The sequence below is a fragment of the Pieris brassicae genome, chromosome 1 (genome assembly GCF_905147105.1).
Source record: "Pieris brassicae chromosome 1, ilPieBrab1.1, whole genome shotgun sequence".
NCBI classification, from domain to species: domain Eukaryota; kingdom Metazoa; phylum Arthropoda; class Insecta; order Lepidoptera; family Pieridae; genus Pieris; species Pieris brassicae.
The window spans coordinates 19,102,377-19,118,132 of NC_059665.1; the positions used below are offsets into that span (position 1 = coordinate 19,102,377).

A 15,756-nucleotide genomic window follows, 5' to 3' on the forward strand; every position below is an offset into this window, starting at 1 on the left:
TTATTCAAACGTTGAACTGTATACATGAACAGGCCCTGAACTAGGACTAGCCAAGAAATTTTGTCGAGCCCTTACAGCACATTTCGAAGAATGAACTTACTGGTAATGAGGCTTTAACGGCTACTAAAGCTAACTAAAGCTTTAATGTAAACAAAACAAGTACAAGGTTCGAATTACGCAGTTGATTAAGCCTTGATGTGTTTGAGTTTGGACCTGTCATTGGCAAGTAAATTTCTTTGGCCAAATTAAATTTTTAATTCTATTCCAAATATTATTTTTATCTACGAGTACCTACCTAGACGAAGTGCAATGACCTAAGTCATGACCATGAATGTAAAGAGTAATTTTAAGTTGGTGTACTTGGCATTCGGCGATTGGCACTTCCCACGGACGGACGGATTGACACAATGATTGGATAAGTATCAGATTCCTGTACATCTGCTAAAGGCGTTGTTCAACCATAAATAATGCTAATTTTATTTGAGCACTTTTTCTTTATAGCGAGTATGATTTCTTATGGTAATAATCTTTACAAAAGTTTACTTAATTTGACGTAGAACATAAATCGGTGGTATATTTATAAAAGATACCTTGTCTTTGATACTTCAACTAAATACATAAGAAAAATAAAACTTTGTCATGATCACAGATTATATTGGTTTCTAATTATACGCAATAAAAAAGATTTTACCATAGTTAGTTGTTAAATATTCGGCCAAGTCAAGGCAAACAACTAAATCGATTTTGACGTATTGGCCATGGCAACCAAGTTGGAGCAACTCTATAGTTTCACTAAATATTTATTCGTGTGAAAAGGCTTTGGTACTTATGCATCTTCTTCATTACGCTTGGCGTCTGCGCACGATTCACCCCGGAGTGAGAATGGGTGACAGTTACAAACAAATAGGTACTTTTATACGTATTTCGAAGTCTTAGTTCAATGATAGTTGATGATATGAGCAGTCATATATTCTGGTATATTGGTGTTGAATATACGTGAAAACAGCTCCCGTAACCTTAAAACAGTTCGAAAAATTCCACTTTACTGTTTATATTTAAAGAGGAAAACATTTAACATATCCCTTTATTGTATATCTTCATAACGCAAAGTGCTAGTAATAAAGAATACCCCGTTGGGCAGACAATTTTCTATGTCATGGTTAGTAGTTTTATATGCCTTCTGAATCCGAAAATCAAACTCGTAAATGTAAGCTAATTGCATAAGTACCTAATCTGAATAAAGACAAGACAATACGTTTTGGCCCTCTTTTTTTAAAGAACGCCGACTTAAAAATACTAAATCAATTAGATAAGACAGAGTTTAGAAGACAGACGCACTTACTGTTAACGGAATAGTACTGATCTGTACTTATCTAAATTGTCCAGTGTACAAGGTTCAGGGTGGTCTCACTCATTCTGAGAGATTAATACAGATTTTATTAGATATATATTTGGATACTGTTTATTAAATCATAATAAGCTTGATATATTATATGTAAAGATGGTATTTCTGTGTTTTTCACCTGCGTATTCGGGACAGAAGACGTTTTGATTGATCCACTCTCTTTAAATGTAAAGATTAATTGATAGTATGTCCTGTATATCGACTATAAGTAGCGGGCTTCAGGTCTTATTTTATAATATGCGACAGAGTCCTAGCGGGAATCTTCATTTCTCGCGATACGATTTTTTGCTTACTATTGGGGTTTCAACGAATTCTGGCTTTACAACATTAACAGCCTTTGTAGTTTCTGGTATTCAACAGACGAAGAGTTGATGTATTTGTTGATAGTACGGTATAGCCACCAATATAGATACCAAGATTTGAAGTGTCTGGTATGTAACCATACCCACCTTGTGCAAGGCGTTCACTGCAATCATATTTTCTTTAAAACCCCATTCCATATTGTAATTTGTAATAAACGCAAAAAAATGTGAAATGGCGCAACACCAAGAAAAGTTTTTAAAATTATATACGTGTTCCAAATTTAAAATAATGAAACAGTTGAAAAAAAAGTTTATGTAACAGTATTATTGGCCAGACTAGCTTTTTGTACAACAGTGTTAACGTGCGAGCTATTATGCGGACGAATTGGCTGGCGAAGGTTTATGTGACAAAATCAACGGTACGGAAGGGACAAATTTGTCGGCATACTGTTTCCGGATTAACTCTTACGCCTCAACTATTGACTGAAACTAGTGCGAGTAAATCTTATTGAGATTATTCATTTAAAAAATTCATCCTGGCAGACAGATTCTTATAATATTTAGATTTTGGCAATAGTCCTAATACATGAATATATTTGTTTACCCATAAATTCAATGTTCCCCGATTCCAAGGTGATATGACCCGAAAGGTTTTTCTTTTATAAAATTATAAATGTAACTTGCAAATAATATACTGTACGTTAAGGCTGTACGTAAGGGCGTCTAATAAGTGCGGAAACTGAGTTTACACTAATATAACAAGGTACTTATTTATTAAGTATTTATAGATTTTGTCAGATGGCAACCCTAGTTCAAACTTAAACTTGTCTCTATAACAAAAACAAAGTTTGTGAATCTAGGCAAAGTTCATCGATCAAGCTAAGAAACAAACGGAGTTAGTAGAGGCCGCTTGAAATATTTGGTAGCGAGATATTTGCATACAAAGACCACAATCGAGGGTGGGACTCGGCCATTTCGGTAGTACCGTTCGTTCTTTAAGATAATCTACACTCTTTGTATTCATAAAAATAATATATCAAAGAAACAATTGCTCTTGCTTTTTGTAAATTATATTTTTAGTACTGTTTGCCTCGTACGGTGAAAACATTGTGAGCAAACTGGCCTTAGATCCAAAAAATCGACGACGTGTCTCAGGCAAAGAAGGCTGATCAGAACTTGCTATTTTGTAAATACAAATGATTTGATGAATGAAACGAAACACATCCACAAATATGAGGCCAAGAGCTAACGACGGTTCGATATATATTTGTTAAGTCCGAGCGTTTCTGATTGAAATACGTCTGCAGACAGTTCTCTATCATCAAGATCTTGAAATCTTAATATCGCCCTTGTCACTCCTACGCATGTCATTTGAATGTATGAATATTTAGCGGAGAGATGTTGAATTCTTATGCGTTGAAAACGTACAATTATCATTTGAATTCTTGGGTAATGAGCAACGTTCCTCTGTCAAGGGATTCGTTTGTCTCGTGAGAAGAAAAGGCGGTAAAGAAAGGGTTTAAAAGCATATGGGGGGTGGGGGGGTGCAACGGCACGCCCAATAATGGCAGTCATCGCAGACTTTGGATGCCTATTTTAGTGGGCTGCCATTGAAGGAGGAGTATGTTCTTTTTTCAAGCAGTTTGAGGTCGTATCCCAGGGAAGAGTCGCTTTCACAGTTCGCAAAAAAAGAAGATGCAGATGAAACTTTTATTTAATTCGACTGGTACGGTGATGAGTATATTGTATATAGATCTCTTTTGACCTGACTTCCCAGTAGAAATTTGTATACCTGAAATTAAATCTGTCAAAAACCTACCTGTAAGGTTTACCGTACTTTCAAAAGCGTTATAATGACTTATGACAAGTAAATGCTATGATAAAGTAATCGAGCGTCGTGCGTTCGATAGTGTGCTTTCTAAGACACTTGCCGCTCACCACCACAATATGGAACCAGCTGCCATTCCAGGTATTTCCGAACCTTAACACTGAGGGACCTTCAAGGGAAAAGCGTAGATTCTAAAGGCGTGCAACGCACTAAGTTTCCTGGGGTTACAGGTGGCACTTAACTTTAAGTGACGCATTTGCTGTTAATTCAACTTTTTGCACTCTATTTGTATTTATTTATTTTTCCTTACTAGGGTTGCCTGGAAGAGATCCCTTTTTAGCGATAGGAACGCCCGTTGCACCCCTTATAACTAATAGTAGGTAGTTTTTTTTATCTGTAATGTTTCATCTGTATGTAATGTGCATGGGACATAAAACAATTTTAAAATGTTAAAGCTTTTGCGTAAAAATAATTTAGTAATTCCTCGCCTCCTTTATTTTGTAATCATGAAAGCATAACAAATATAGCATTCGTATTTAAAATATAAATGGCTATTCACGGTAATTATTCACGTTCTGTGAATTATATGCCCAAGAGAGCAATACCATATACATGCATTTCGTTTAATTAAAATACCTACTTTGCGCTATTGTACACCTTATGCTATGGCATAATATTATTTCATGGTATTACCGAACATCCGCTACTTTTCCTTAATAAATGTAAAATTAATAAATAGATTAAGGAGTGGTTTCCATAGAGATCTGTATTGATATGTTAACTGAAATGGATCCTGTTCCTATATTGCTTCCAACTGAGAACTTGGGACTTATTATCGATGTGACTTTTCTACTAATGATACCTCTGATTAGCCGATAGCTTACTGTAAAATGGTTTGTATTACATTTGTATATGTTTCCACACTTTCTTTCGTCGCAAAATTCATAAAAAAGGACTATTTAAATTCGATTTTGCCAATAATGTCAAAACATTTTTGGAAAAGACGTAAAGATTAACCCCCAGTAATTATTTTATCAAATTTATTATTATATATATATTTAAAATATTTTCTCGCAATGGTTGCCTTGAAGCGATTTCTCGAAAGCGATAAGGTCGGCAGTTGCCCTCCTTTTCATTTTATTATGTCAATTGTATAATATTTCTGCAACGAAGTGTTAATAAATAAAATATAAGTCATACTCTAAATTTTTAAGTCATGCGCGGAACTTAATCCTATTTAAATCGCCTGTTTAAAACGTTACCCGATTTAATACGGATTAGGGCATAATATACGACGCTTAATACGGTTATTGTAGACCGGTCCGGGACACAGAGCATAGCTCAGCTTATTAAGCGCCGAGGTTTAAGTTATTGAGAAAAGTGGGTGAAGATAAAAAAAATTTAGGGAAAGGGAACTTTTAAAGCTTTCCTTGTTTAGAAAAGAGCAAAGTTCGTAATTCATTTGAAATAATTGTATTAATTTTTAATTATTTTTTTTTCGAAAGATCATAAAATTAATTTCTTGACCGTATAATTTTAGTTTATTCAGTGACTCCTGCCATATGATCCTAATCAGTTACTTTCACCATGCCCTTCTATTCTCGTCATAGTCATCGTTTCCCTGACGTGGTCTCATCCTCAAGGGTACCAATGCGAGAACTAGGCTCCACTTTTCTTGGGTATTGCATATGCTAATGCTGCTCTGCTGGTAAGATTCAGTTAAATTTTCTATATCTCTTAAAGTGCTGCTGACTTCGTCTCTTCTGCGTCGTCTTGATTCCAGGTGAGTTTCTTTCTAAGCCTTATTGGAATCTTCCCAGTTTTGTGTGTGTTCCCAATAAACTTATGATATTATTATCAAAAAGTAATGTCAATTCTATGCAATAGGCAATGGCTAAGAAAATTTGGAGAAAATGATCGTGGTTGGTAACAAAGAAGGCAAAAGAAGTGCTCGTTCACTTACCAGACGGACTGATAAAGTGAAAGACTTGTTGACTTGACTTGAAGAAAGTAGTTGTTAGTGGACGATAGTCCGCTCCAGATTCCAGAGAAGAGCAGTTTCATTGCTGACCACGATGCTCAGAAATGATCTACTGACGGAAGTGAGAGAAATGTCAATTCATTGATTATTTGTCTCCGTCCTGAATAGCAGAATCACATTAAAACATTTACGAAAAAATAAATAAAAAGGAAAAAAGAATTCCAATATAAAATGTTCAATGTCAAATGGGTTTCGTAACTTTCATGTTAGGCGGTACGAAGTTCGTCGGGTCAGCTAGTAATAAATAAAATAATGTATCGATGTATATCGGATGGCTTTCACCGGCAATGAGTAGAGATGGGAACACCGCAAAAAAAATTGCTTTTGCGTAATCAAATGAATTATGGGAGAACTATTTAAGTACTGTATAAAACTTCATACACAGTGAAGAGTGAACGTTTATCTCGTCCATGCTCCGTTTAAATAGAAACGTTTGTACGTGATATATTCTTCATTTCTAAATCTCTTATACGTGAGGATTTTCGCTGTTTAAACCAAAGATTAATCTTAGATGAAACGTGTGCGCTTCAAACTGTCGAATTTATTTTAATTAAATTCAATCAATATATTTAAATGGATATGTGACGTGTAGCATTTAAAGTCAGGTAGGCCCCACAATAAGGAATAAGGGGGATTTTTTAACGTAAGACCTTCCAACTACCAATCCGTAAATTGTTTTGTCGGCAGTTGAAGCCAGAAGCTACGAGTTTTACTGGTGGAAAATAGCCACCAGGACTTGGAATATTTATTTCAATTTTATTAACTGTCTTATCTGGCTCTCTGGCTATTAACTGGCTCGCATATCTACTTATATTTTAATTTTTTGGCTCTATACAATCACTTATCACTTTAGGCGTTTATAACTTCACATTTAAATTGCATCATAAAAACCAATAGCACAAACGATAAATTAATTTTCATCACAGTGTTTAATTGAAAAAAAACTAATATCCTAGTTTTGTCGGTTTGATTAAATATTCTGTGTTCATAATTGAAAACGGTTTATTCCTTACAAAAGAGATAATTAGAAACAAATAACATTTTATTAAGGTTTTTGTAAAGATTTAGTGGATCATAAAAACAGTGCCAACACAACAACAAGGTCTGGCCTCCGAATACTGTATCTCTTTCATGATCCTTTATTTTTGTAAATAGGCCAGTAGGTGATCTGGAGTGAGCAGGTTACCTCACGATGGTTTTCTTTACCGTATGAGCGAATTTTAAATGCGCACATAGACAGAAAGTCTATTGGTGCACAGCCGGTGTACAAACCTAAGGCTTACACTTCTCTATTTAGTGGATTAATAAGAAAATAATTTCGGTGTGTTTCTTTTTCAGAAAGGAAGATAAAGCTGCGACTACACATGTCACCCAAAAATGATACCGGTAAGATTGTGAACATGTAAATTATGGAACAAATAAAATATGTAGGCTACTTATATACCTATATATAAGCGCCTGTATATTAATGACGATAGAATAAAGTTAAATTAAAAAAGTTTTTCTTAATTTATTTATATAAATTTTTACACTTAAAATTAAAAGTCGTATCACCTCGACGTCCGACGTTCCACGACTGAGCGTTTTTCAAGGCAATTTTTGCCGCGCACCACCGCTATGTGGAACCAGCTGCCCACTGAAGTATTTCCGAACCAATTCGACTTAGGGTCCTTCAAGAAAAGAGCGTACAAATTCTTAAAAGGCCGGCAACGCACTCGCGAGCCCTCTGGCATTGAGAGTGTTCATGGGCGGCGGTATCACTTAACATCAGGTGAGCTTCCTGCCCGTTTGCCCCCTATTTTATAAAAAAAATAATAATAATATGAATAGTATAAAATGCTCTGACTGACTGATGACTGCTCTTCATTGGACTCCCGTAGGCGCTATCTAAAAACTTTCAAAGGTGCATTTCACCTTTTAACCCACTTCAATATCGGTATCTTGATAGCAAATACAACTACTTTAATTGTTTTTGATGACACTAAATTTAAGAATGAAGTCACGAAAATATGTATGGCACAAAGGCGGTTAACCCGCTAGAGTTAGTAGTAGTAGTAGTAGATCTCTTAATATTTTTTATTCTTGCTATGTCTTACTATTTGTACAGCGAAGTAAATAGTATTATTTAAACTACAATCTATGTTGATTGTGATCAAACCACATCTTTATAACTTTTACTTAGGAATTTTTCTAGTTAAATAGATTTAAATTTCCGTTTTGCAATATTATGTCCCTGAATACCTCCGTCATCTGTGTGATAACTAACTTATGATTTGTTAAATTTAAAGAAGATCTTGTGGAACGTCTATAAATAGTCTTATGAAAGGTGTGCTTGTGCCGAGTCGTTCCTATATACTCAAACTCAAAATAACTTTATTCATATAGGTAAACAAGTACATTTATGAACGTTAGAAAAGAAGTTAAATTAGTTGTAATTTTACATTTACTACCAGTTCACAAGTCAAGGGCGTAGAGCGGGCCAGAAGAACTGGCAAGAAATTTTCCGCCGCTTTTAATCGCAAAGTTTCGAGTCGTACTAATTGTTTGAACTGGAGCAAATCAATCCCAAGGATTAGGATCATTTAAATGTTCGTCAGATTTATAAAAAGCTTTATTGATTAATTTATGTTTAAAGAGGGCTTTGAATTTGTTTAGTGATAATTCTCTAACTTCGCTTGGGAGTTTGTTGTTAAATGGAATACAATTTCGATATAAGTGATTTATCTTCTGCCTGCAGCCTGCTTGGTCATACACTCAAATTAGTTCTGTTTCAAGTATTATACTAAATCACCATTTAAAATCATTTATAGTTTTTTGTACATACAACAAGGCTTCAAGAATATATTGACCAGATAGTGTCATAATATCAATTCCTTAAACTTATATAATATATTGTTTAATTCCATACAGACCTATAAACTGGAGGTTTATGACTTCAAATATATTTAAACGCTAATTTAACCAATATGTGACCCATGTACGCGTGTACCAGGTATATTTTGATTCAAGGTCCAAATTGTACACACAGCCTCCATAAATTATGACTAAGCAAACAAAACCTTTGCTAACTATGCTTATTTGCATTTGGGTACAATATTGTCTATTTATTATAATAAATGTTTGATTTACGATCCGTTAACATAAATTATATAAGTTATTGCAATCATATCTCGTTTCTTAACTACTGTATTTATTGACGTGGCTTTTGGCTTTTGTTTGTTGCACACTGATTTTCGAAAATGTTGATTAAAGGTAGCCTAGCCTTATCTTTTCATGTACTTTGTAACAGTTTGATTCCGTATCTAAAATAATTAAATACTACATAAGAGCGAAACATCCCAGTCTATTTTTATAATTTCTTAATGACCTTATTAATATTTTAAATTAATTAATATTTGAAATTGATGAGAACTTGGTGACACTGGTCGTGGTTGGTAATAGTGAAGCTAAAAGGTCACGTGGCCGTTCACCAATCAGATGAACTGATCAAGTGAGACTTATCGTCCTCAAAAGTAATGTAATAATAGAGGTGGTTGACAGAAACCAGTGGAAACCGATAGTTCGCTCCAGATGTTTCCATGCTGACCATGATGCTCAGACATGAGCTGCCAACTGAAAAGAGAGCGAGAGATTCACCTAATATATCGACAGCCTTCATGGCTCAATGGTCAAGGGAATGGTTTATGTATTGCGGTTTGTTCCAGCATTGTAATAAAACTAGACGACCTGGGAAAGTTCGTATCACTTACATATATTTGTGTCGAAGTTTTATAAAAATTTTAAAACTGACCTAAGAGATCGGTTTCGAAGTAGGAAGCTAATCTATAAATAAATGACAACTAAGTAAATTTTTTATTTTAAAAAAAGTAATTTTTTTGCCCAGCTAGGACCAGTTTTATTGGAAAATTCAATTGTAGTTTCTAATATATTTATTTACTTATTATTTATGAAGATTAAACCTTCCCTGAACTTTTACAAATATTTCAACATCAAAAATATATCGGTCGAGCCAGTTTTAGCGAGAAAAAAAAATCAATGGCGCTACAACCTTTTTAGGTCTGGCCCTCAGATTTCTGTATCTGTTTCATGATCATTTGTCAATCTAATAGGCAAGTAGGTGATCAGCCTCCTGTGCCTGACGCATGCCAACAACTTTTTGGGTCTAAGGCAAGCCGGTTTCCTCACGACGTTTTCCTTCACCGCTCGAGCAAATGTTAAATGCGTACATAGAAAGACAGTCCATTGGTGCACAGCCGGGGATCGAACCTACGACATCAGGGATAAGAGTCGCACGTTGAAGCCACTAGGCCAAAACTGCTCACTACTACACTATTAGCGAGGCAAACGAACAACAATTATTTTTTATATGATTTTGTAATCTATATTACAAAAATCGTCAAATTGTTTTATCAAATACTGAGTACTATATATATAAAAAAACTTAGCTATCTACTTCTTACCATACAGTCGCGATAATTCCATTTTTTTTATTTCTAAGTATTTCATTTCCCTTTTAAGACCTGAAGTAACTTTGTGATTTTTAATATAAGTTTAAAGTAGATATTAAATTCATAAAATAATTTTTGCATAACGGACGACGTTGACCCCTTTACTTAAACATCTGCGCAGGCAGCTGTGCTAAAGGAAGTTACTGAATACCTACAGCATTATTATATTCTTAGTTCTTACCATATCTGGATCACAATCGTCATCCCTTAAGTGTGGGCAAAAACTCCCCTCTTAGAAACTAGTTAGATGCCTAGTAGATTGTTTTATGTGCATTGCGATAATTTTCATGCAGATGTACTTGAGGAGGGCTTAATGTGTACAGAAACCTTGAAAGCGAACGTAAATCTATGGAGGATCACGGACATTAATGTTAAGCTTTGATGAATACGATCAGCCGTGCTTCCATTTCTTTCTCGAATTAAACGAATGCATGATTAACATTAACTAATTATAATTAATTCATCAGTTTAAGTTAAATAACCAAAGCTTATTTCGGTGAATAAGTAACAGTATATAATATATATTTATCAACTCATGGTATCGTCTTACATATTATATCATTTTAACAATATTTTTTATGCTATAAACAGGAATATATAGGAATATAATATATAATATTACAAGAAAATAAATATATAATGCGTACATCACAGTGCAATAAAAGCTCATCATTAAGTTACAATATTAAACACATAGCACAACACCACCACCAACCTCATACAACCTTTAACACATAAGGCGTCTAATTTCCTAAACTAACTACAATTGTAATTAATAAATTATGAACCTAAACAAATGACTAGCTGTGTCCTGTGGTTTAAACAGCGGTACTTCGGTCATATTATGTTACTCGCTACTCGGTGATAATATGGCTTTTGGTTTGGACAAAAACATTTCAGCACTATTAGAGTTTTTCCCTAAATAAAAAATAATACAACAAATCTCTCCTCATAATAATATTTGGGTACATTACATAGATCAAAAGTTAAACAATGCCACTGAAGTATCTATATAGTACTTGACAATAATACATAACATATTTAAATATATTAAGGCTTCTAATGTCATGTCCCATTATGTAGTTTACATTCAGTTGGATCCCATGGATCATATATGACAAATATATAATGTAAATGGCAGAGCATTTACATAATACAGGAAGTAGTTGCTGAGTCCGTTGTATCAAAGGTACTCCGGTTAGCATTAGACATAGCCTGTGTACATAATTTTACATTACTTAGAAACAGGCAGTGGAATATTTATGTAGTACTAGTCGAAATTATAGAGGTCTGACTCTATATACAGTAATTAAACGTAAATCCCCTTTTTATGACCTTATATACGAATTACTTAAAGATTGTAAAATAAGGAATCTGGTTAGAGTACATCTAACCTGAAGTAAATCTAACTGAAAGAGTCTTTCATAAACGATATTTATCAAATTAACTTGAAATAAAAAGTACCAAGGGCTTTCATATTCTATTTAAGTAGTGTTAGGACTTCTACTTGTGATATATAAGAGTAGCTTACTCAGTTTTTTTATAACGAATTTATTTGACGCCGTAAAACGAAAGATCAGTGTTTTAGTTTTTGACTTGACGACTTTGTTATAAAGTTTTTTTTATGAATAAGGGGTTTAATATTATGATAAGGCTTGCATTTCCGTGTTAACAAACTTACGTACTGTAATATACTTACGTAACAGTATCATCAATAATAAATCTTTTATGAATATTATCTTAAACATTCGCTTTGTATAAGACGATCCAAATAACCCAAGTATTATTATAAACCTTCACAACGTAAACAAAATATATTTTGTTTATTTCGTATTAGAGGAATTAAAGTCATAAATAACACGCCCCATATAATTAGTTGGTGAGCTATGAAGGGTTTTGCAACGCGTTTTATAAATATTTTGCAAGCTCACATAAATCTCCCGTTTCGTGACATCACTTTCTCTTGTGTAGGCGTAAAATCTTTATTTTATGCTATGAAAATAACCATTTTATTAGTGGGTTTATTCTGATTTTCTTACATGTGAAATATACATAACAAATAGTTCTAAACATACACGGAAAGAGATACGCAACAACTTGTTTGGAACTAATGCTAATGTGATTGCTGCATCAACAAAACCTGCACCATCTAAGGGAAACACTATGTAAGGACCATAACTACAAACGCTATTGTTACAGCTAAAAATTGAATTGCATTAAAAAAAGCAAGTTGTAATGAAATAACATAATAAAAAATATATAAATATATTGGTGTTGAAATTATCCAATATCTTGTAGTTGTATTACAAGGTTTTAAGTTTGTTTAAATTTTCATTAGTTTCTTTAACCTAACAGTATTCGTTAACTAAATGAATAATCAAATATGTGAATAAATAAAGAATTAATAGTCAAACACCACACATTTTATTAACATCAATTTATAATTTCACTCCAATAATGAAATGGGACATTTCTGATATGAATCTATGCTAATAACTTTAATTTTTAGGCAAGTATGTATTTAACATTTTATGAATTCCAACTTAAAAGAATAAGTCAAAGTCGCCAACACTTTTAAAATGATTACATATGATCGGAAAACCTCAGGTGAAGTTTTTTTATTTTAAAGCTGAATCCCCGGTTTCCCGATTACCGTCCAATTAGGATAGTTTGTACTAATTAATAGGATTGTAAATGAAAGCATTTGCTAATGAATACAAACTGTTTCTATACAATTTTGATTATTTAATTTAATCTCGTATTCAATGAATTAATTAACGTTTGCTTAATAAACATAGAAATCTTGTTTTCTATTTGTGAAACTAACCGCCGAAGTTAAGTTGTTCCTGTGTTTCAATGACTTTAGCCATTACTTTATGTGCTTGTGCAAGTGATATATTCCTTAGGTCCAGAATATTACTTACGCGTATCTGTAAAATATTTTTTTATTGTTACCTATGTAAAATGAAAAGCAAAATCCGCCTAGAATTAACGCATTTAAAACCAGATGAAATTTTAAGCTGTCTTAAATATGTGCTTTTTTTATATAAGTGATACATAAATTTACAAAAGTCCCATCTGAAAACTATTTATAAAAATATGCTTAGTAATATTGATTGATATAAAACGCTATACCCGGTAATCGAGCCAATTGCAAATCGAAAAAATAAATTGGCTATGAAATGTCGAATGACGGAAGTGGTGTGTTCCGCTTTAACGCGATTTGTTAAACGACATGACGGATTGAGTCTTTTGTCTGTGATTTGACTAGATATGGTAACCGACTACTATCACTCGAAGCGCATGGCCGTCATCTTATTTCCTTGAAAACTGTAAGCCTTTGCTGTATATTTATTGCATAATAATGTTTCGGCATAGTTTGTGCAGTAATAATGAAAGGCAAAATAAAGTTTTTACATTCTCACACCCGTATACTCGACTCGTGGAAGCCTGAAAAGGTACAACGTTTTTATTCTATAACCGTATACGTCGCCAGCAACTATTATATTCTCGTGTATAGAAGTCGTTTTCTTCCATATAATGTTACTCTCTACTCCGTTTTAGTACCTACAGCCATTTACTGTCAGTCAGCCTTTGCAAGAATGTACAGGTTATAGAGACATAAATACTCTAAAGCTTTCAACAACTTAGGACGTTTCAAAAGCTTAGACGTTTGCTGTATAACTGCAGTACATATACATCAGTCATATAACATAAACAATAGCGTCCTATATACGATAATCGTATTACATATATTAAATACAAATATTGTATTCATTGTATATAAATAAATATTTTTTTGTTAAAACTGAATTTCCTCTAAATAATGATACCCGTAAATAAATGAAATTGTTAGACTAGGAAACTCACTCAAAACCAAAGGTCGTTCAAGTCGTTGTTTTAAATTTGAAAGAAATTTTGCATAACAACTTTTATATATTCAATCAATACTTTTATAGATTATAGTGAGAGTGTGGTGCGAGAGCGGTGCAGGATGGTCGCCCACAGCGGTGCCTGTGACACCACAGACCACCAGCCGGGACGTGCTGGAATGCTGTCGCGAGCCCGGAGACGAGCCTTGCTTGCTTATCAGCGTGCACCCTCACCATGGAGGTATAGCATTTTTGAGATTTGCTCTATTGACAAATTGAGTATATTTTATTATTTAAAAGCTGGTTTAAAAGCTTTTGTTTGAATGATACCAAATGCAATGCGATCGAGGGTTTTATAACTTTTAAACTACTTAACCATTTCTTGTAATACTTGTTATATTATCTTGGATTTACCAGTATATTACTTTATTCATGAACCTATTGAAGTCGTTCGTTTTGGCTTCAAAAGAAGTTATAAGAAGAAATACGAGCAATCTTAGATACAAGCCCATAACCGTTTTAAGGGCTATTAAGGGAATCGTGTGTGGTAACGGATGGTTGAGACCTACATTCTCAGCTTGACACAAAATTGTATAGCGGTGTACTTTTTATATCAAGCACTTGTTAGCTTACATCCTTTTAAATGGAATCTGTCATACATATTGTACCTAGTGCAAGAACATCTAGTATGAAGGTAAATAAAAGCGATGCTTCATGAATTTTACATAAACGAGATAAGTTTTTTCATATTCATTCGTTAACCGAATATTATTGATATTTTTTTGTGATATTAGATTTGTGAGAATTCTTGTTATGACTAAATTGCTGCAGTTACTTAAATGCAATATTTTAAAGTATGAAAATAATTAAGAAGCGGATGTATGACTAAATATTATTTTTGTACCGGGCTATGAATATACTTTGCTTACTGTATATGACAAGAACAAACGTAGTAAAACCAAATTACATTTTCTCATCACAAAAATTATAAACAAGAAAAATTAACGTTTTCAGTAAAGTTTATTTCTAATGAATTTTTGCCGTATTAAAAAAAATAGAAAACATTTTATGAATTTAAAAATTACTTAATTAAATAATTGTATTGGCTTATAAAAACAAAATATAATATTCTTCCTGGATCAATGTTTCTACAAACTTAGCGTTAGGGCACAGACAAAAAAGTTCAGTTATACTTAATAAACTAAATGTAATATTTAAAGCTCTGTAACTTGGCCAAGATGACTGCTTTCTAAATTTCGAATTGTGTATTCGCGTCTATATCGATTAAATAAGCCCTATTACATTTAAAAAGTGTAATCTCTCTCTTTTTATCTTAACATAATCGCAATTTGACTGAGAGGGAAGAAGTAGTCAACTTTAAACACTAAGAGTAACTTGTTATTGATGGGTATTTTATTATTTATCCTACTTTGATACAAAGGTATTAAATGAGTGATGTCATTGCAAACCAATCAAGAGCTTCTCGAAAGCAAAAAGTCGACTTGCCATAATTGGCTATCGAGATGTCGTGGGAAAGATATGTCCGAAATTTCATTTTCATTTGGCGTCGGTCACGGAAAATCTTCGAACGTCTTCGAACCTAAAAATTTTAAATTAAACGATTGTAGCGTTACAGATCATCAACGACTTTATCTTAGAATTTTTATAGAACTTATATTTGTGTTATTATATATCCAGTTTATCAAGAAGATATGTATTTGAGAAACTATTGTATTGTAGACTTTTAAACAACTTTGTTACGTATTGCAACTGAGACCTAAACGTATGAGGCGACGATGG

General features: G+C 33.3%; 1 protein-coding gene across 2 annotated transcripts in view; it reads left to right on the forward strand.

The window, feature by feature from the left end:
- LOC123708795 (apoptosis-stimulating of p53 protein 1) overlaps positions 1 to 15,756 on the forward strand; it is a 175,796-nt gene that overhangs the window by 34,949 nt on the left and 125,091 nt on the right. The window contains exons 2-3 of one of the 2 annotated variants that reach the window (XM_045659717.1): positions 6,915 to 6,962; positions 14,044 to 14,197. The exons of the other annotated variant lie outside the window; for it this stretch is intronic. Coding sequence (XP_045515673.1) covers positions 6,954 to 6,962; positions 14,044 to 14,197 — 163 coding nt within the window. The 5' untranslated portion in view covers positions 6,915 to 6,953. The remainder of the gene's footprint in view (positions 1 to 6,914; positions 6,963 to 14,043; positions 14,198 to 15,756) is intronic. 2 annotated transcript variants of the gene reach the window in all.